Below are 21,638 nucleotides of genomic sequence, written 5' to 3'. Positions count from 1 at the left end.
ATTGTTAATATTATTCGGTACTAACCTTTTTTTTAAGACCATTCTGTTATGAGGTGTTTATGTCACCGTCCCCCGAGGCATTTCTAACTGTCCTTCTTTTAGTTTATTTGTGTTTCTTGAGCCCCTCCCATTTCCTCCCACACTACGTCTATCTCCATGCCGTTGTTTAGATTTATTGTGTTGCTTTTATTGACTATTGCAAAGTGTTCTTTGAATTTTCGTAAGTAGTTGTCCTTCTCTCTGTGGATTATTTTTACACTTTTTTTATCGATTGTGCATCCGAATTTGCTGCAGTGATTGGTCCATGGTGATTGGTTATATTTGAGCCTGATTGCTGCTTCATGTTCTTTAATTCTGGTCTTTAGTTGTCTTCCTGTTTCTCCTATGTATATTACTGGTTTTTTGCATGTACATTTTATTTCATACACCACTCCTGTTTCGTCTAGTTTGTTTTCATTTTTGATTTCATTGATGTTGATGCTGTTTTTAATTTTATTTTTTAGTTTGGCTGCTATTATAATACCATTTTTTCTGAAGACTTTTCTGTATTTTTCATGTGTGTCTTTAATATAGGGGAAAGACGTATATGTAATATTCTCATTGTTATTTTTGACATTGAATCTGTTTTTAATAAATTCAGTTGTCCATTTTTTTAATAATCTGTTTGGGTAATCGTTTAGAATATAAGAATTTATTAGGTCATTTTTTTGTTTTTCTCTCTCTTTAACTTTAGATGTTCTGTTCCATATTTTAGACAATGCTGTTATAAAGTTATTTCTTTTAATAGTTATGGGGCAATACGATTTATAGTTAAGGGTTTTGTCCACATTGCTGCTTTTTTTGTATGGTTTTATGTTAATGATGCTAAACTAGGTGAAAAAATGCTAAGTGATAGAGGAGGAAAAGATTACTCAAAAAAATGCATAATATTAAAAAATTATTTAAAGAAAAATAACTTAAACATAATCAAAGCTGATAAAACCAACCAAATTATCATTGTTAATAAAGAATGGGAAAAAAGAAAAAATCAGAAATAGTCCAAACAGATGACTTTGTTGAACTAACCGAAGACCCAAAAGATGAAATTGAAAAATGGATGAAAAAAGAAATTACGAAACTATACAAACAACAAAAGATAACACCGGGGGAAAAAAAACAAATACTCAACTACAAAGACATTAGAAAACCACAACTTAAAATCCGTCTTAAAACACACAAACCAGACGAGATATGCAGACCACTAGTGGACTTTAAAAACACAATATTATCTAACCTAGAATTGTTCATAAAGAAAAAACTAAAAATAGTCCCATACTCAACCTACTCTATAAAAAACACCAACGAACTAATAAGAAAACTAATGACGGTTAAAATGAAACCAACATACAGGTTATTAAGTCTGGACATAATCTCTATGTACCCATCAATAAAATGGGAACTCATTGAGGAAAGCCTACGCAAGATAGACATACATAACTGGCTACTAGAACTAATAAAATACAGTTTTTACAATAATTACTACCATATAGAGGAAAAAATATATAGACAAAAAAATGGCATTAGTATGGGAACAATAATCGGACCGAAACTCGCTGAAATATGCATGACAGAAATAGATAAAAAACTAGCAAACACAAATGGGATAACCTTTATGGCTAGATATGTAGATGATATAATAATAATATACGACAAAGCAATAACCAATGAAAATATAATATGCAACTATGCAAACACACTAAGCAATACAATAAAATTTAAAAGTGAAACTAAAAGTAAAAAAGTAATAAATTATCTAGACATAACTATAACCAGGGAAGGAAACATCATCAACATAAAACCATACAAAAAAAGCAGCAATGTGGACAAAATCCTTAACTATAAATCGTATTGCCCCATAACTATTAAAAGAAATAACTTTATAACAGCATTGTCTAAAATATGGAACAGAACATCTAAAGTTAAAGAGAGAGAAAAACAAAAAAATGACCTAATAAATACTTTTATTCTAAACGATTACCCAAACAGATTATTAAAAAAATGGACAACTGAATTTATTAAAAACAGATTCAACGTCAAAAATAACAATGAGAATATTACATATACGTCTTTCCCCTATATTAAAGACACATATGAAAAATACAGAAAAGTCTTCAGAAAAAATGGTATTATAATAGCAGCCAAACTAAAAAATAAAATTAAAAACAGCATCAACATCAATGAAATCAAAAATGAAAACAAACTAGACGAAACAGGAGTGGTGTATGAAATAAAATGTACATGCAAAAAACCAGTAATATACATAGGAGAAACAGGAAGACAACTAAAGACCAGAATTAAAGAACATGAAGCAGCAATCAGACTCAAATATAACCAATCACCATGGACCAATCACTGCAGCAAATTCGGATGCACAATCGATAAAAAAAGTGTAAAAATAATCCACAGAGAGAAGGACAACTACTTACGAAAATTCAAAGAACACTTTGCAATAGTCAATAAAAGCAACACAATAAATCTAAACAACGGCATGGAGATAGACGTAGTGTGGGAGGAAATGGGAGGGGCTCAAGAAACACAAATAAACTAAAAGAAGGACAGTTAGAAATGCCTCGGGGGACGGTGACATAAACACCTCATAACAGAATGGTCTTAAAAAAAGGTTAGTACCGAATAATATTAACAATAATACAATTTGAAATAATCTCTTGTAATAATTTGTGTTAAATTAATCTAAATAATGTAATAATTATAATAATTGTAATAACTCCTTATGACTAGTCCAAAAAAACTGTAATAATCTTTTATAACTTGTATATATATATATAAAACCCAACTACAATAATCAATGTAACAAATGTATTCTCTACCAATTGTAGAAATGTAACACCTGATGAGGGGCGCAAAATAAACGGAAAAGATTGCACCCGAAATGCATAGTGAAATAAAGAATGATGTGAATAAAACCCATTAGTCTTTGTCTCTGATGAAATGCGGTACAGATGAAATAACTACGGTTAAACTAACTGTGAAGTTAAATCAATTAATTTTTTTGAAAAAAAGAAAACTTTTTCAAGGGAAATTGATACTTAAACAATATAAAAAAAACCGCACCATTAATATATAATATTTGTATATTTTGTTTGCGATACAGGATGTCAATAATTTGTAGAGTGTTGGAAGACATGTAATTGGTCTGTATTGTGTGGGGTCTGTGGTATTGTTGTTTTTAGGTTTCATGTAGGTGATGCCCTGAGTAAGAAATTTTGGCATGTCTTGTGGATTGATGATGATGTGTGTTAGATGTTTAGCTAGTTTCTGGTGCAGTGATGTAAACTTTTTGTACCAGAAATTGTGAATGTTGTCTACACCAGGTGTCTTCCAGTTGTGTGTTCTGTTAACAGTGTATTGGAAATCATGTATGTTTATTTCAGCACAGGGCATAGTTGGCATGTTGTGCAAGTTTTTGTTCTCCTCCTTAATCCAGCTTGCATCAACATTGTGTGCGACAGCACTGGATCAAACAGAAGACCAATAAGTTGTGAGTTCTTCTGTTGGTGTGTCACTGTGCTGTGTATCAGTGTTTGTTTTGTTACCAATTTGTCTGTAAAAGAGTTTTTCATTGTTTGTAAATAATTTATTTTATTGTTTTCGTAGTGTACGTGTTTTGTATCGTTTGAGTTTACGTGCTTTTGCTATGAGTTTTTGTTTTAGTATATCAATGTATTCTGCAATGTGTGTGCTGTGATGTTTGTGTTTTGTGTATGTTTTGATTTTCTTGAAAATATTTTTGAGTTGTTTCTTTAATTTGAATGTTTTGTTGTTTTTAGTGTATTGTGTCAGCCTGCTTAATTGCTGTCTAATGTCATTTATTTGTGTTATTGTTCTTCTCTGCCAGGCAGGCTTGTGATAGAATTGTGTTTTCTGTGTATCTGTCTGCAATTATATTTTCAGTCAATGGCATGTCACTACTGTGACTGCCCCAGAATAAACTAAACTAATGTATGAATGTCTGAGAGTGTAGAGATTGAATGAATGTGGTTTGATAGTAAGTGAGTGTTTACATAATTTAGTGTTTTTCCTACTTCCTTTGATGTATTGATTTTTGGTATTCGTGGTCGTGTGAGATCTGTGCCTGTATATTTAGTGAGTGTTTCCTGAAATATAAGTGAGAGCGTATTAACTAAATCTATGTCTATGTTATCAGTGGTGGATGAGAAAGTGTCTATAGTATCAATAGTGGTAGTTGTTGCATGTGTGCTGTAATCAGTGCTTGTTGCTGGATTATCCTGACAGGTTGCATGATCTTCATTAATGTTAGATGTTTCTGTCTGTTGATGTATTTGATCAGCAACCTGTTGTTTGATAAGTTCAAGTGTTGTTTGTGGGATAAGGTTGTTGTGTATAATTGTTCTTTTTTGATCAACAACTCTTTGTTTGGTGACAATCTGGAGAGGATATTGTTGTGTGAATCTTTGGTATAGTTGGTGTCTGTATGCTGTCATGTTTGTCTTGAGTCTTGTGATGGTGTAGTAAGTACGGATGATAAACTCATTCATTTCTATTGTCCATTTCATCCATTGGCGTGGTTTTCCAGCCTTTGTGGTCTGCGAGTGCATTGCCACAGAAACATGAGGGCTAGGTTGGTTCCTCACTTCTGTCAACGGCATTGCAGTAGCCATGCTTGGGCTGGCACTGCTTTCACCACCAGTAACCAAGGGAGACTATGGCCTATTTTTCAAACATGAGCCTCTGCCTAACCCATGCACGTGGACCCTTGTTAACCCAGGAGATGTCTGAGCCGGTATCATATTTAGATCTGGTTACTACCATGATAAATATTTCCACAGAATGTGGGTGTGATCACTCTTAGCTTCATTTCTCTGCATAGACCTTACTGGCATGGGTGTCCCTACCAGGAGCTTGTGCTCCAGCCTGCATTGCCCTATGAATCAATAAAATTACTGGGCTCTCCCACCACGACCAGGTGGTGACCATGGGAGCATTATTGTTATTGTTGTTGTTATTATTAATCCATCTTGATTATATTATAAGATATGTTAATTAAATAACTGCAAATAATAAGAATTGAATAAAAAATTATCAATTTGTAATTTAAAATAATGCAAGCAAATTAAGTTATAAACTTTTTTAAAAAAGACAGATGATGCTTAAATTGATTTACTGCACAGATGTTATAATGTTGATATATAGAGTCAAACTTAGACATATCAAGCTGCATAAAACTTTTTTTTTCTTTTGAGATTTTGGATTTTTGTGATACTCAATGTTCTCGTCTGAATTAATATTTTCTGTACAAAGTATCCTTCTACTCAAATATTTCATGTCAGTGAGTGTATGACACCAATGCAGCTTTATAATGTGTATATTTGAAATTTATCATTATATTTGCTAAAAGTATTTAAAAAATTTTAAATAATAACCTCCATATAAAATTTTCTATTCTTAGAAGACTTACTTTATGGAATTCTTCAAAAACCTTTTTGGCATCTGTTGGTGTAAAATGTTTTTCTAAAAACTTCTGTAAATGATCCCATAAAACATTTGTTTCACAATAATAATTTTCACCTTTCTTTCTGACAAACAAATGCAATCTGTTACCATCTACAATATCATAATCACATAGGCATGATGAATCTGAAAAGAATTGTAACAGATATTATGTAAATTTAGTTTTATAATTTGAATGCGTTACAACAAATTTTACAAAATTATCTTAATGAGAGCAAAAATTTATGATCTTTATAACTTAATATTTTGTTTCTTTTTCCTGTAAAAATAAGAAGTCAGTAACAAGAAAATATTTTTTGTTGTTAAAATCAGCACTCACTCTATTTATAATATACTTATTTAATTACAAATTTATAGTAATTCCTATAATATGTTTTAATAGAATATAATATATACATCTGTGTTTAAATTATATTGTTTTATAAATTTAAGATATCACAAAATTTAACATTATAATTATACAACAATGAAATTTTATTATATAAGAGTTTAAATGAAATGTAGACTGGGGTGATATCATGTATGAAGGCAAAACATCTCTTCCAGTGGTTGCACTGCTACATTCAATGGTCACTATACCATACATAACAGCCAATGAGAGGCATTAGCACACATTTAATTTGCTTGGCAGTCATTTTTTGTCAGATTCATCCAAGCAACTTCAATGTGCAGTCATACAGTTTTTATTGAAGTCGTCTGACTGTAGATATTCTTTAGTGTATAAGTGTTTGGCATGCAGTACTGTGTTTAAGTAGCAAATGAAGTTTTGCAAAAGCCATAAATACTATGACAGATGAACTATGATCAAGACAGAATCTTTTGCCATCATACATTGAGTTGCAATAGACCATGCAATGAAGGCTATTTGGTGAATTACTTTTTGACAACTCATGCATAAAAATCAGATCAGCATTGACTTAGTCAATATAATATCTGAACTACCAAAAGGTGTGTGTCTAATGGGTTCCAAAGCATCTGATTGCAGAACAGAAGCAACATAGTATGGGTATGGCATTAGAGCACCCATGGCTGTTCCTGGTGGGTGTGCGAAAAGATATCCCTGTACTTGGGAGCCAAATCCAGGGGTAGATCTATAAACCATTTATATCTGTAGACTTTATTGTATGTAAAATTTTGACTAACAAGAGTAATAATCAAAACATTTATGATTATTAACCTTCTAGATAAACAGAATATAGATATAAAAGTAAACACTGCATATCAAATCTTAATTAATAATAATAAATTAATAAGGGCAGCAATATTGCTTTTGCACTTGGACAGGCAAGGTCACAATCTTTTTTTGATCAGGATTGGTATATGATACACTGAAGAAAGGTCATACTGTCATGAAAAACAAATGCCTAGGCATGTGAAGCTGTGTCACATGTTACCGACCAATGCAGGGCCACATATTGCTGGATGCAGTATGAAAATGTGGATTGCTTCAGACCAATGTTCCCTCTAAGCTGCGCAGCCGCGCACTGCTCAAATTGTTGCTGCGCACGAGAATTAATGTGCAATGCAGGCGACATGCACACTGATTTGAATTGTTGTTTACTTATTTCTCACTGTCTGCAATATGATTATTGCTACATATACTTCAATTAAATACATTAAATCATTGACAAAAGATAATGTAAGATTTGCCAACTTTCAAGGGGGTTACAATTAATCCCGCGTCAGAATGAGCCTAAGGAAGCCCGTATATGTGGGCGGTTGCGAAGGAGGCAAATGAAAACAAGTGTTTACATGCGAAAAACCGTTTATTTGGACAAATTCATGCTTACATCGAGTAGACTATTCCAAATCTCGGCGATCTTCCGAAATGTGAGAGTTCGGTTGGTTGATAGTAATCCAGTCCCGGGCGGACGAGAAGGGCCGTTGGGCGATGGGGATGATCATAGATACCCTGAGATGTTCCGGCTGATGGCACTACACACACCGTCAGCTTAATCCATAGGAGACAGTTCTTAATTCGGAAGAGAGACTTTCTGTTCGACCTTGAAGTCCCAGTTTTTATACATTTTTCTTGTGTATTATCCACCTTTCGGATTGGTTTCTCGTCCCTTTCCTCACTTCCCGATTGGTCTCCCCTTTGTTTTCAAGAGCAAAACGAGACCATGCCGGGTCGCAGGAGAGGTCCGATTCGAGGTGTCTACTTGACACCCTTTGTCGAGTATGCTCGGAGATTGTTGATAGAACCACAACACCTGCACTCATAATTTAATCTGTTGTTTATAATTGATGTCATTTTGGAATTCTAATGATCACGCGATATTTTTCTACCCCTCCAATTTTTCCCTTTTTCTGAAATTGTTTTCCTAAGTTGAAATTTTTTCTTTGAGTACTTGTGTCAAACTTATACCTATTTATGAGCGCGTGTGTCAGAGTTTTACCTTTGAGTTGAACATTAACAGGTCATTTAACACGCGTTGGCGTCGTCCCGAGACTCTTTGTTTACATTTTTCGTCACGTTGTTTTGATCAAGAGTTTTTTTCCTCTCTCTCTCATATAATTTATCATTATTTTTTTCACAACAGAATTCTGCATTTTTGCGATTTCAGACCTCGTTTGGGTCCTCACAATATTTTGTATGGAAGTATGTTTTAAAATAAATTTTAATATCTACATTATAATTAATTATTTTAATTTTTATAGGAAATAATAAGATAAGATTTTATATATATATATGTATATATGCTCAGCAAAATTTTTTTTGCTCAGAGAAGTTCATGTTCCACTCATCTACAAAAAAAATTAGAGGGAACATTGCTTCAGATAGAAAGTTCTGTAGCACTTGTTTTATGGCCTTGATATGTCAGCTTGACTTCTATGTCTTCAGATCTTTAAAAAAGTTTCTCAAAAAGTAGCAGATCCTAGTCTGAGAGCAACGTGCCAATTTCTATGTGGTATACACAAACTTGTGCCATGTTGGGACAGGCAGGAAGTGATTTCTTACAGCAGCTAATGCAATTTTAAAGTTGCATTAGCTGCTATAAGAAATCAGTTTTTAAAGATGCTCCTCAATTTACGATCCTTCAACATACAATATTTTGCACATATGATAGCTGATGTGAGTTAAGAGGAAACACAGGAAAACAGTTAGAATTTGAATTCAAGCTGCTCTACTAATGTGTTAATGATGTTTCTTGAGACATTTTTCTTATATATACCATCTTATATCTTCTTGTGTTTTACAGTATATCCATTATGTCTGTAAAATGCCCTGCTGTGTCTCATGCTATTGTTGAAAAGAAGAGGCAGGCTGTTACTCTCAATGAGAAACTTAGGATAAAATCTAAGCATGGCAGTTATGGCAATTGCTAAAGTTTGCAATTGCAATCTACAATAGCCTGAACTCACGTTATGTACTATATAACCTTTAATATAGCCTATTTTATTTATTTATCTTTATTTTTGAATTTCAATGTATTTTACAAAACATAACCCCATTGTTAAGTCAAGGAGAAACTGTATATTGTAATCTTACTACAATGACCAGTGACATTGTATGTATTATAGTATTATAGTAGAACATATTTAAGAAATTCCTGAATGAAAGGTTTTCTCTCATAAGAAGTCCAAATTTTCCAGTTCCAGCATTTACACTGTAAGAGGTGTGTTAAAATTTTCCACAAAACAAGTTTTCCTGTGTAAGAAATTCCAAAATATCTGTCCCATCAATGATATTTTACTCTCTTAAGTAGTTTCCACTGGAGACAAATTGTAATTTATTCCCGTCATCATAACTTTGTCACTCATAAAAACAGTAAAGTTTTAATAAAGTAACACCAGATATTTACCATATTTTTTATCAAACACCTGCACACCTGAAGTGGTTGCTGATTTTGCTGAAATCTTATTTTGACTATAATCCCTATCTAGTGTTATCCATTAACTTTTCACATGTCATTTTGACACCAGATACTTAAGCACCTACTATTAGTAAGTGCATCTTATTATTCTACTATGTTACACTATGCTGTTATATTGCCTTGATATTGAAATAAAATCAAATATACAAATAAAAAATTATCCTTTTACAATTACTAAATAAGATTTTCCACCCAAGTTTTTTTTACAGTAGTTCTTTCAAAAACCTAATAGTGTTCTACTGTATATAGTTCAGTCTATGTTTCATATGTCATGTTTCATAGATTATTTTCAATTATTATTATATTTTATTTCACTATCCGTATTTCAGAGCGTGGTTGTAATGCTGGTGTTGAACAATTTATACATCAGATTCTTCCCAAGAATCTAAGATGTAGTAATGTACCAGCATAGAATATGTGCAGACCCAAGCAGTGTGGCCTTTTATAGTTGGCAGCTGGCATAAGTGCTGTATAGGTGTTTTGGAACAGCACCCAGTATGCTGATGACCACTGGTACTACAACTGCTGGTTTGTGCCATAATCTTTGAATTTCAATCTTTAGATCTTGATATTTTGTTACCTTTTCTTCTTCAACTCAAGTCTCCTTCTATGGCAATGTCTATGATCCACATTTCTTTTTCTCAACCACAGTTATATCTGGTGTATTACATTCTGGAACTTTGTCCATTTGTATTCTGAAATCCAATAGGATCTTAACTTCAGAGTTTTCAATGACTTTCATTGTCATGATCCCATCAGTTTCTTTTTGTCAGCAGAAGATAGTTTTGGCAGATGTTTCAGAGAATCATTTTAACAACCGTATTGCTTATAGTTAGTTTGTGGAATCTTTGAACAGGAACTAAGAATATGGTCTACAGTTTCCTGATTCTTTGCATAATTGCACTTTGGGTCTGTTGTTAATTTTTCAATGTTTGCTTTGATTACATTTGTTTGTATGGCCTGTACTTGGGTAGATAGTATCAAGCTGCTGCTGTTTCATTCTTTAAAGTTTCTGATGTTAACCATCTCCGTGTTTCTTCCATATCCACCTTCCCTAGATCTTTTCCAAAAATCAGTCATGTAGTGGTTTTTGTTGCCAGCTTTGTACTCTGTTTCAATTATTATTATTACTATTAATGTTTTTAATTAATATTAATTAAATTATATTTAGTTTTAGTATTATTGTTGGAATATATCCTATATGACATACATACTGGTGCCTAGTGCTATGCCAGGCCAAAATAAAAACATAACTACAAAAAACAAATGTTTTATTCACATGCTGTTCATGTATAGATCTGTATTTAAGAATTTCCTGATTATGTGATGTGTTTAGTATAGTAGCCTTTTGTAGTGAAGTATGTGTTGTTTTGAAGCCCTGATATCTTGAGACTTTTCTATAATGTATGTGGTATTAAAACCATGCAAGAAAGGACTACTGGCACAATACATACCTCATCCCATTTCCACAGATGCTTTATTTTACGTGCAAGTTCTAAGTGTTTACTAAATTTTTTCAGTGTATGTATTTTGTATGTTGTGGATGTTTGGAACAGCTATTTCTGCTTCTGTGATGTATGTGATTTTGTTTTATATGTCAATGAATGTAATGTCCAGTTTGTTGTGATGGATTGTTTTGTCTGTGATTATGGCACAGTCTTAGTATATTTTGTGCTTGTTATTTTATATGACCACCTGAAGTGTATATTTGTAGTATAGTTCTGGGTGAGTAGTAGTTTGTTTGTGTTTGAATGCAAGTTTTTGATGTATTATATTTGCTACTTGGTTATGTTGATGTAAGTCAGTTTGGATTAATAGCTTGCAACCAGATGGATGATGTGAAACTTCCTACAGGTGTTGTTGTGTTCTGTCTTTTAAAATGTGCTTCCTGTAGTTCTTGTATTTAGGACCTTGTCTTGTATGGCACTCCTCCAAAGAAGCATTCATGAACCCTTCCACTGCTCCAAAGAAGTATTCATGAGTCAGCCAGCATTTTGACATGGTTCTGTCAAGTTTATCCTAGTAAACACCTAAAGAAAAACAAAACAGACCACAATGCTCGGGAAAGCTCTTGCCCTGTTTATCAAAAAACCAAACAAGACATAATACTAAGAACTGAATATGGGACAATTTAACAACCAACAGATAAGTTCTCTGCAGATAAATCTAGACAGGGGCATCAATGCCATCTCTCTACTTCAATCCAACCTAAATAATTATGATATAATACTTATGCAAGAGTCATATTGCATTAGGAATCTTCCGGCCTGTCTCCCAAAATACTGCAGCACCATTCAAAGCACCGATGACTATCCCTGGGCCATGACCATAATTGTTAACAAACACCTCACCATTCTTCATCATAAGCATCTCGGCAGCAGGTATATTGTCTGCACGGAGATCAATACTAAACTAGGCAGAATCATCGTGATCAACATTTACTGTCTTCATGATGGCAACATTGATAATATCCTATCACAGATCCAAACTATCATCAACAGCTTCCCGAGGGAATTATTCATCATTGCTGGGGACACCAACTCTCACTCTCCTTGCTGGGGAGGTAAGCAACTCGACAACAGAGGAAGCACTCTTGAAGACTTCTTTGTAGCAAATGATTTTCTGGTTTTAAACGATCCCCTTTCTCCGCCTACCTTCACATCCAGCAGAGGTAAAAGCTGGATTGACATCACTGCCTGCTCATCCAACTGTCAACCTATCATCACTGACTGGAAGGTTCATTCTGAGGATACTCTCTCTGGCCACGCTTACATATCCTTTATGATCAAGACCCCGACATACAGCAGCCAAAATAAGAAATATAACATCTCCCGTGCCGACTGGAATGGGCTACACCACCATCTCATCTCTCACCTAATGGATCCTGATAATCAGGATAGGGACAACACCAGGTGCGTCATAGAAAACAACATTAAGCACATCTCCACAGCCTGCGAACTCTTTATTCCACAGACCCTTCCTAAGGGTAGGCATGGTGCCATGGTGGAACTCCACACTCTCAGAACTGAGGAAAACAAATAACCTACTATGCAAAAGGTACCAAAGCACATCCAGTGAGTCTGAACGTTCCAACCTCAGTACCTACAGCACCAAAGAATCTACAAACATGAAATTAGAACATCCAAGCTCAATTCCTGGTGTGAATTCTGCACCAATGCTTCTGGTAATCCTTGGGGTTATATTACAAAGTTGTGCACTAGGAAACTAAGGCAACACCACATCCTTACTACAGTCTCTATCAACAATACCTTCACCACCAGCTTAGAGGACACCCTTGAAGCCCAAATGAATAACTTCTGCCTCAATGATTCTCCTAACACCGACAATGCCTGGCAAAGTAATATCAGACACAACCAACAAGATAGCATCAACACTACCGACATGCCTCCCTTCAACCATGAAGAAACCAACCAGATTTTTAACACCCTTAAGCGTAGTAAGGCTCCTGGAGTAGACAACATCACCACAGAAATTGCCAAACACATCTGGACTTTAATCCCAGAAAATATTCTTAAAATTTTCAACCACTGTCTTAGGCAGGGTATCTTCCCTAGTGCTTGGAAGATAGCTAAAATCATACCTATTCCTAAGCCAGGCAGCAATAAAAATCTTCGGCCAATCTCCCTCTTGCCTACCATGGGTAAAGTTTTGGAGAAGTTAATTAATAATAGACTCATTCGGCACTTGGAAAACGGCAACTATCTTAGCAAACACCAGTTTGGCTTCAGGCCACAAAGGTCAGCTCCGCAAACTATCAACATGGTCATAAGCAAAATCCACTCTCTTCTTGGAAATAACAAATACATACTGGGAATCAGTTTGGATATTTCTAAGGCCTTTGACAGTGCCTGGTGGCCTATCATCCTCAAACATCTCAGAGACATTAACTGCCCAGCTAACCTTTATCACCTCGTCAAGGATTATCTTACAGCCAGAACTGCCATACTACAATACAGCAACTGTCAACACGAAAGAAGAGTGACGCATGGCTGTCCCCAGGGGTCCGCCTGTGGCCCCACTCTTTGGAATATTGCTTTTCACACGTTCCTTCGGACAGACTTTGGACAGGACTCCATCACAGCTCATGCTGATGATGATTTTATTTTAATTGGCAGAAATACCAGAGCTGCCCTTGAGCACAGGGCAGCGCTTGTAATTAAAAACATATGCATCTGGAGTGAAAACAACAAACTGTCCTTCAATGCAGAGAAGACCAAATGCATCATGTTCAACAGCCATGGTAAAAAGAACCTCTATGCACGTGTCCCAACCATTAAAATGCATGGGAAGTCTGTCAAAGTGGTAAAACATATCACTTACCTGGGCATTACTCTCGACCCCACTCTAACCTGGACCCAGCATATTAAACATATAGCTGCTCGCACGGGCCTCATCTTTCATACCTTTGCCAAGTATGCCAAAAATAAATGGGGCCTCAACTCAGAGGCCATGGGGACCATTTATGACCACATATTTATTCCTACCATAACTTATGCATGTGGCACTTGGGGTCAAGCAGCTCAAAAAGTTCATCCTAGACGTGCACTCACCTCTGCCCAACGTAAAGCCCTACTACTCATAACGAAGGCCTACCACACCGCCCCAAATGTAAGCCTTCAGGTAATGGCCCGCAAACCGCCAATTGAAAAGGTTATTGACTTAGACTACAAGCAGTGGAACATCAAGTGGGGACAAAACATTAGCATCAACCCTTCCTGCACCATTAATGCCAATGATTTGGAGAAGCCCACTCCCTTTCACCTCACCCATTACCCTGGAGATTTTAACCCGATTAAATTTAACAGGAACTTTAACAACAACTGCAAAGTGTTTACGGATGGCTCCAAAGTTGATAATCATGTTGGAGGCAACTTTGTGGTATATAGGGACGAAGATGAAATCTTCCACAAACGACTCAGACTTGCTAACCATTGCCCAGTCTTTCAGGCTGAGCTCTTTGCTGTTAACACCGCCATACACTGGTGTGAAAATAATTTCTCTGGCCTTTGCATAAACGTTGTCTCTGACAGTCAAGCCACAATCGCCAGCATTAAAAACAAACATCCGCACCACCTAGTTACTGACATTTACCGCACTATTCGTCATTCCACCAATGAATATTTCTTGAACGGGACTCGTGCTCATCGGGGTAATCCTGGTAACAAACGGGCAGATGAACTGGCAAAGGAGGCCGCCACTGACTTCACTCTCACCACTAGCTATAATAATATGAGCAATTCCACCTTAAAGCACATCCTTTGGAACAATCTTCTCGAAAACTAGCAAAATGATTGGAACAACAACCGGCAATCAATTACTAACAACTTCCCGCATATCTCGGACATTAATAACTTTAAGTGGTTGAAACTCAACCACTCCACAATGCAATTTTATACAAACCATGGTAATTTCCACTGCTACCTTAACAGATTTGCCAACCACTCGAACAGTACTTGCTCCCTCTGTGACACTCAGGATGGAGCACTCCATTATATATTCAACTGCCCAATGCTCGGTGCTGAGCGGCAACACTTAAAGACTATAATCAACTCTCAGGGAAAGGACTGGCCCTTTAGTTGCAACAAGTTGATCAATGAACATTCCACTTATGTCTACTTTAATCAGCTGGTCAACAAATACTGTAAACTTGCAGCTCTCCATACATCAACTAGCACCTCCTAATAGCCATGTACTCATCACTGTATTACTATTACTTTTATGCAATTCCACTTATGCATTTAACCTCTGACATGTACTTGTCTTGTGTATTGTGTCCCAAATTCAATACTTTGTATTTAATGTCATTCTTATTTGTTACGCAATCTCTAGTATGTAATCAAACTGTTTTATATATCCCGTTATGTATATAGTGTTCCATATCTTCTATCTTGTCTTACTTGTCATTACCTTGTATATATCAGATTTGTATCAAATATCTTGTTTGCTATGTTTGTACACTATCCATCTGTAACTTTACTGTTGTACGCATTTTTAATGCATTTTCAAACTGGTTGTGCTTATGCGGTACCAGGCTTGTACCTTTGTACGGCAATAAAGAACTTGAACTTTATCCTAGCTGAGATCATCAGGGTGACTATTGTGGAGCTTCATTTAAGCCCAAGACTATCTGACAGTGTGTATATCTTGTGTACTGTGTCAGTCCAGAATGGTATCGTGTAATTTTAATAATATATTGTTTTTTTTCTGTAAGAGTTATCATTTTGTTTAATTGTGATGCTTCTTGTTTTCAGTAGAAAACTCTTGCAGTTTATAGTGAAGGCTTATTATATTTGTGAGGCCTTGTCCTCCCTCTTCATAAAAATAAGTCAGTCTTTCTACAGATGACTTAGGGTGATGTTTGTTTTGTTTTGCTAATATTGTTTAGGTTTTCCTTTGGAGCCGTTCTAGTTCTGTGTCCAATATACGAGCTGTTGATTTTAAAAGTGGGCAAGTCCATTTTGTGAAAAAAAATAGTTTAAATGAATTCTCATTAGAAATTATTCATTATGTGAATTGATTAAAAACATACATTTTATGTTTTTAATCAATTCACAATAAATATCTTTTAGTATCAATATAAATTTGTTACTAATTTATATCATCAACGATATTTATTGAGAGTTGATTTTGAAAGTGAGGCAAGTCCACTTTGCTGTATATTTCCCAGGATTATTACAATTAATACAAAAATGTCGCAAACATAATGCCTTTTTAGTACATGCAAAGAAAAGTGAAGACTTCTATTCAACCAAACCTCTGAAGGAGGCAATTTTGAAAACAAAAGATACTGATGAAGAAACTGTCAATTGGTCAAATATTTTCTGGATAAGATTTTCAAGAAATGTGCTGTATAAACTGTTTCATAAAACATTGATGGAAAAAGATTTGCAATTTAAAACTCTTGATTTATCATCAAAACAGGTAGGCCAAGTAGTTTCAGAAAAATATCATCATTTTTAAATGCAAAAAGAAAAATATGAAAATGCGATGGATTTATTACCCCATGTCATCATGAATACTTTAAAAATCTGCACCATCTAAACTAAAATATAATTATATGCATACAACTTATTACTGAATATGTTTTCTTATTTTGTTCATTTTTTCCTATAAAATTAAATTTATTTTTTGTTTTATTGTATCTTTTCAAAAGAATATGAAATGTTGAAATAAAATAAATAAGTAAATAAATAAAATATTCAATTTTCTGTTGTTATAATTATATTCCATTCAAAGAAAATAAACATTTTCAACAAATCATTGCTTTTGAAAGTAAGACAAGTCCATTGGTGCATGATTTTTTTCACCTAACACAGATAACCATTATTGCATATTAAATTTACATGAAATAAGACCACAAAAAATATAAAATAAGTCTATTACTGTTTACGAATATTTTTAAACCCATTCAAATACAAACCATTAAATATCTAGCAATAACATAAAATGGACTTGTCCCACTTTCAAAATCAACGGGCCAAAGGAATGTGTCAGTACTGGGACATGTGTTGATATTGCTTTAAATGTGTGTTTTGCATTCAGTTTTGTTGTTAAGTATTAAGTTTAGTTTGCTGTTGTGACCTTTTGTTAGTTATTTTATTTGTGCATGTTCTGTGAATTTGACATGTTGGAATCTAAAATTTTTGTAGACTTTGTCCTCATCCATGGATTCATTGTTGTCTCCATTTCTGAGTTCAAAATCATTTTTATGTGGGATTTCTTTTTCTATGTGAAGTGTTCTGCATATATCTAGGTCAAACTCCATTTGAATGTCAGTGAAATAAGTTTAACTTCTAATAGGTAATTTAGCTGCACTTGTGTAATACAGAGTTTTATGTTGTACTTTGTATACATTAATGTAATCACTAACCAAGAATGTGAGATGCTGTCAAATGCTTTCTTGTAATCTATGTATGGTTTCTATAGGTTTCTGTTTTGTTTGTGTGCTTGTTATAGAAAGACTGAGTCTATGAGTAACTGTTCTTTGCATTCCATGTGGTTTCTACAAGTTTTTTTGTTACTCCGAGAATTTTTTGTTTTTTCTATGTAATAGTATATTTTGTTTATGATGCATGAAGTGAATATATTGTATAGTATGAGAAAGCAGGTCTTTGGTGTTGTCACTTTTGAGTTTCAAATATGTGTGGTAAGAAATTTTATAAAATTTAAAAATGTGCTCTGTTACTTTAATTTTTAAGAATTCAGGAAACAAGTCTTGTGCATTGTGTGTGTAAAATGTTAGCAGGTCCTACCTAGTGCACAAATGTAAACTTTTTACACTAGAAATTGTGAATGATGTCTGCACCAATTTCTTCTAATTGTGTTTTCTTTGTAATGCATATTAGATGATGATGATAAAATATATATTAGTGAGTTAACAAGTATTTCAATACATTTAATATGCTGTATGATTAAGGATTTAACTTTTAAATGTTATTTATTAATGCTAAGTGTTTGTACAATATAGGATATCACATAATAGACAAATGTCATCTGTTTAGGATGGACCAAAATTGAGACAGGTTATATAGCCTATGTGCACTGATGCCTTTCAAAAATAATTATATAAAATTAAGTTATTTTTTATTTATTGTGAGGTTTTTCCAATTTTGTAATTACATTACAAATCTTAGATATACTTTTAATCAACACAAAATATTTAGAAATCATTTAAAAACCTCAAAATATCTTTGAAAAATTATCATCTATATCCAGTTAATTTTTTATGTGAGCAAATAAATAAGTTTTTACATTACAACTTATAAATACATTTTGTATCAATAAAATACAGCTATTTAAGAAAACCAAAGTTTAAATAAGGGAAAAATGTTTCAAGACCAACTTCAACTCACAGTGTTGCTCAAAACAAACAGGATACATGTGATATTCCTAAAACATATGAAGTTTAAACTGTGTGTTTAATGTTATGTACAATAAATAAAATTATATTGGATGCAATGTTACAATATTAAATAAGTAAATATATAAATAAATAAAATAATAAATCTTGAATTTCCTGAGAAATTAACTAACCTCTTATAAACCTAAGCAAGAGAATGAATAGACATTATACTGAAGACTGCAAAATCTCAGACAATATTTCTTTGGCACAGTGGGCATAAGAAACTGGACTATTAAAATGCTCTGGGGTCAGCCTCTAAGGCCAAATATTTGAGGAGTTACTGGTGAAATACAACTTAGAATACTGGAACATGCACTCCTCTCTCCTATATATATTACACACACACACACACTCACATACCCTCTCCAAGCTAAACATGATCAATGTGCACAATATCTGTTCTGTATGAACCTAGTTAATTGTTTTTATGGATTTTCTTTCTTCCTGTAACAAAATATTTAAACATTTTCCATTACATTAAAATTTAACATTTATATTTTTCCTTGTTGAGTTGCAAATAGTCATTTTGACAATAAATTTTTCTTATTCATTTATCATCTTGTTTAATTTTTATTAAATATTCAATATTGTAACATTATATACAATAAAATTATATCAGATGAAACATTACAATATATTTTAAATTTTTTCAGCAACATTGTTTGTATCCTGTGTTCATTTTGAATGATTACTATGAGGTGAACTTTGTCTGAATAGACCTTTATTTGAACTTTAGTTTCCTTAAAAAGCTGAATTTTCTTCTCAAAACAGAGTAAAGTTTCTACGAACTAATGAAATGTTGAACAGTATAGCTAAAAGCGTTTATTACTAATGCATAATACACCATGTGAGCTATTTGTAATGATTGCTCATTGTTATTTTTTCCTGAGAACACATAACAGATAAAAATGGGTAAAAGGAGGTGCCACTTTATCATACCAGTACAAAATCTTATTAAATACATTAACTTGAAAAATCATTGCAATAAATGTACATAATTAAAAAAAAAACTTTCTTGTGCTCATCTTCAAATTATATATAATTTCAAACCTACAATAAGACACTACTACTGATTCAGCAATGTTTTTGGTAGATAAATGGGACTGGCAGTTGAGCACAGATGGTTCTTTATGTCATCAAGTAATTGATCAGCAATATTCCTATAATATTGATAATAGCATAATCTGTTACAAAAATGTAAACTTATTAAATTGTCTCTTAATAAATTTATTAATACAGTGAAAAAATTGAATTAAAATTAATTTTTTGTTATGCAATTAAAATTATTAAAATGAAAATTCAAATTGATAAATAGAAGTGTAAATTACATTTATCATTTTTTCAGTTTTCTTTTAACTTTTAGTTTACCTGTTCTCAAACTGAGGAAATAAAGAGTAAATTGTAGAAAAAAAATTAAAATACAATACCAATATTTTGAAAACAAATTTTATTTATATTAGATTATAAGAGTTCTCTTAAATTTATAATTTTCCCTAACTAATACAATGTTTTTAAGTTCAAAATGTTTTAAACTTTAAATGAGCCAATTTATAATACAATGATATAATGTAAATGATGACATTTTGGTCTATTTTATAGACCATAATCTAGAATAACTGGTTTGCATATTACAGTAATCAACAATGTAATTGCAAAAATTAGTACCTCCCCTGTAATTTCCCCAAGGGAATTTTTCAGAAATGCATATGGTTCTTTGAATATTTAGCTCTTGATAATTTTTAAGCTGATTTTACTTCATATGTATCATGTACAGTAGTGTTTCTGAAACTTTTTGGACCGCGACCCCCCTTCTGCACTTAAAAATTTCAAAGGACCCCCGAAGAATATGTGTGTGTCAAAAAACATCCCGGAGGGAGGGGGTTAGGCTCGTATTTAAATATTTATATTATTTTTATTATTTATATTGGGTTGTTCAGAAAGTTCGTAGCGATTTTTGATAGCCGACAGTTGAGACACCGATTGACGCAAAAATGATTAGAATTGTACAAACCAATGAATATTACGATAAATGACCTTGAGACGCGTCCGTTACAAAAAAACCGTTAAGATTATTCAAATAGCGTTTAATTTGGCTCATTGCAAAAATGGATGCGAACAACGTGCATTATCGACACTTGTTTCTTTTCTTTTTTCGTAAACGCAAAAATGCTGTACAAACAGCAAAAAAGATATGTGATGTTTATGGTGGGAGTGCTGTATCAGAATCAACTGTTCGAAAGTGGTTTGCAAAATTTAAAACGAGTAATTTCAGCCTTGAAGATGCTCCTCGCTCGGGAAGACCTCCTGTTATTGAAGAGGACCAGATCAAAGCATTATTGGATGAAAACCCTCATTACACAACTCGAGAGATTGCAGACATAGTGAAGTCATCAAACAGTACTGTATTTCAACATCTAAAGAAGCTCGGATACGTGAATCGTTATGACATTTGGATACCTCACGACTTAACGGAAAAAAACTTACTGGATCGCATCTCCATTTGTGATTCTCTTGAAAGACGAAATGAAAATAACCCTTTTCTGAAGCGTTTAGTGACAGGTGATGAAAAGTGGATCATTTATAACAACATCAGCCGAAAACGATCGTGGGGTAAGAAAAATGAATCACCATTAAAAACTCCAAAGGCCGGTCTTCATCCAAAGAAGGTCATGCTCACTGTCTGGTGGGATTGGAAAGGAATCCTGTACTATGAGCTGCTTCCACAGAATCAAACAATTGATTCTGATAAGTATTGTTCCCAATTGGATAAGCTGAACATGGCAATTAAAGAAAAACGTCCGGAACTGGCCAATAGAAAAGGCATTGTGTTTCACCAAGATAATGCCAGACCTCACACGTCTTTACGAACACGCCAAAAATTATTGGAACTAGGCTGGGATGTTTTACCCCACCCCCCTTACTCACCCGACCTTGCCCCGTCGGACTACCATTTGTTCCGTTCTCTACAAAATTCCCTTCATGATAAAAACTTTGATACTTTGGAAGCTTGCAAAAACCACGTGGATCAGTTTTTCGCGGAAAAAACTGGAAAGTTCTACGAAGAGGGTATCATGAAGCTGCCCCATAGATGGCAACACGTCATTAAAAACAATGGCGCATACATAATGGAATAAAAGTATATTTTTAGTATTAAAACAATTTCTTTTATTTCTCTTAAAAATCGCTACGAACTTTCCGAACAACCCAATATGTGCAATTTATTTAAGTAAAAATTATTTTATATATTTTTTATTTCTATTATTTCTAAACATGAATCCATAGTAAATTTATAAAATATTTGAAAAAAT

General features: G+C 33.6%; 1 protein-coding gene across 1 annotated transcript in view; it reads right to left on the bottom strand.

Moving 5' to 3' along the window:
- The window catches only part of LOC136981429 (ubiquitin-like protein 4A), a 39,116-nt gene that overhangs the window by 10,855 nt on the left and 6,623 nt on the right, over positions 1 to 21,638 (bottom strand). Inside the window, exon 3 of the mRNA XM_067277750.1 lies at positions 5,477 to 5,655. Coding sequence (XP_067133851.1) covers positions 5,477 to 5,655 — 179 coding nt within the window. The remainder of the gene's footprint in view (positions 1 to 5,476; positions 5,656 to 21,638) is intronic.

Source organism: Centruroides vittatus, unplaced genomic scaffold (genome assembly GCF_030686945.1).
Source record: "Centruroides vittatus isolate TY-2023 unplaced genomic scaffold, ASM3068694v2 contig_754, whole genome shotgun sequence".
Taxonomy (NCBI): Eukaryota; Metazoa; Arthropoda; class Arachnida; order Scorpiones; family Buthidae; genus Centruroides; species Centruroides vittatus.
The sequence above is the reverse complement of the archived record's forward strand: the minus strand, read 5'-3'. Positions and strand labels throughout refer to the sequence as shown.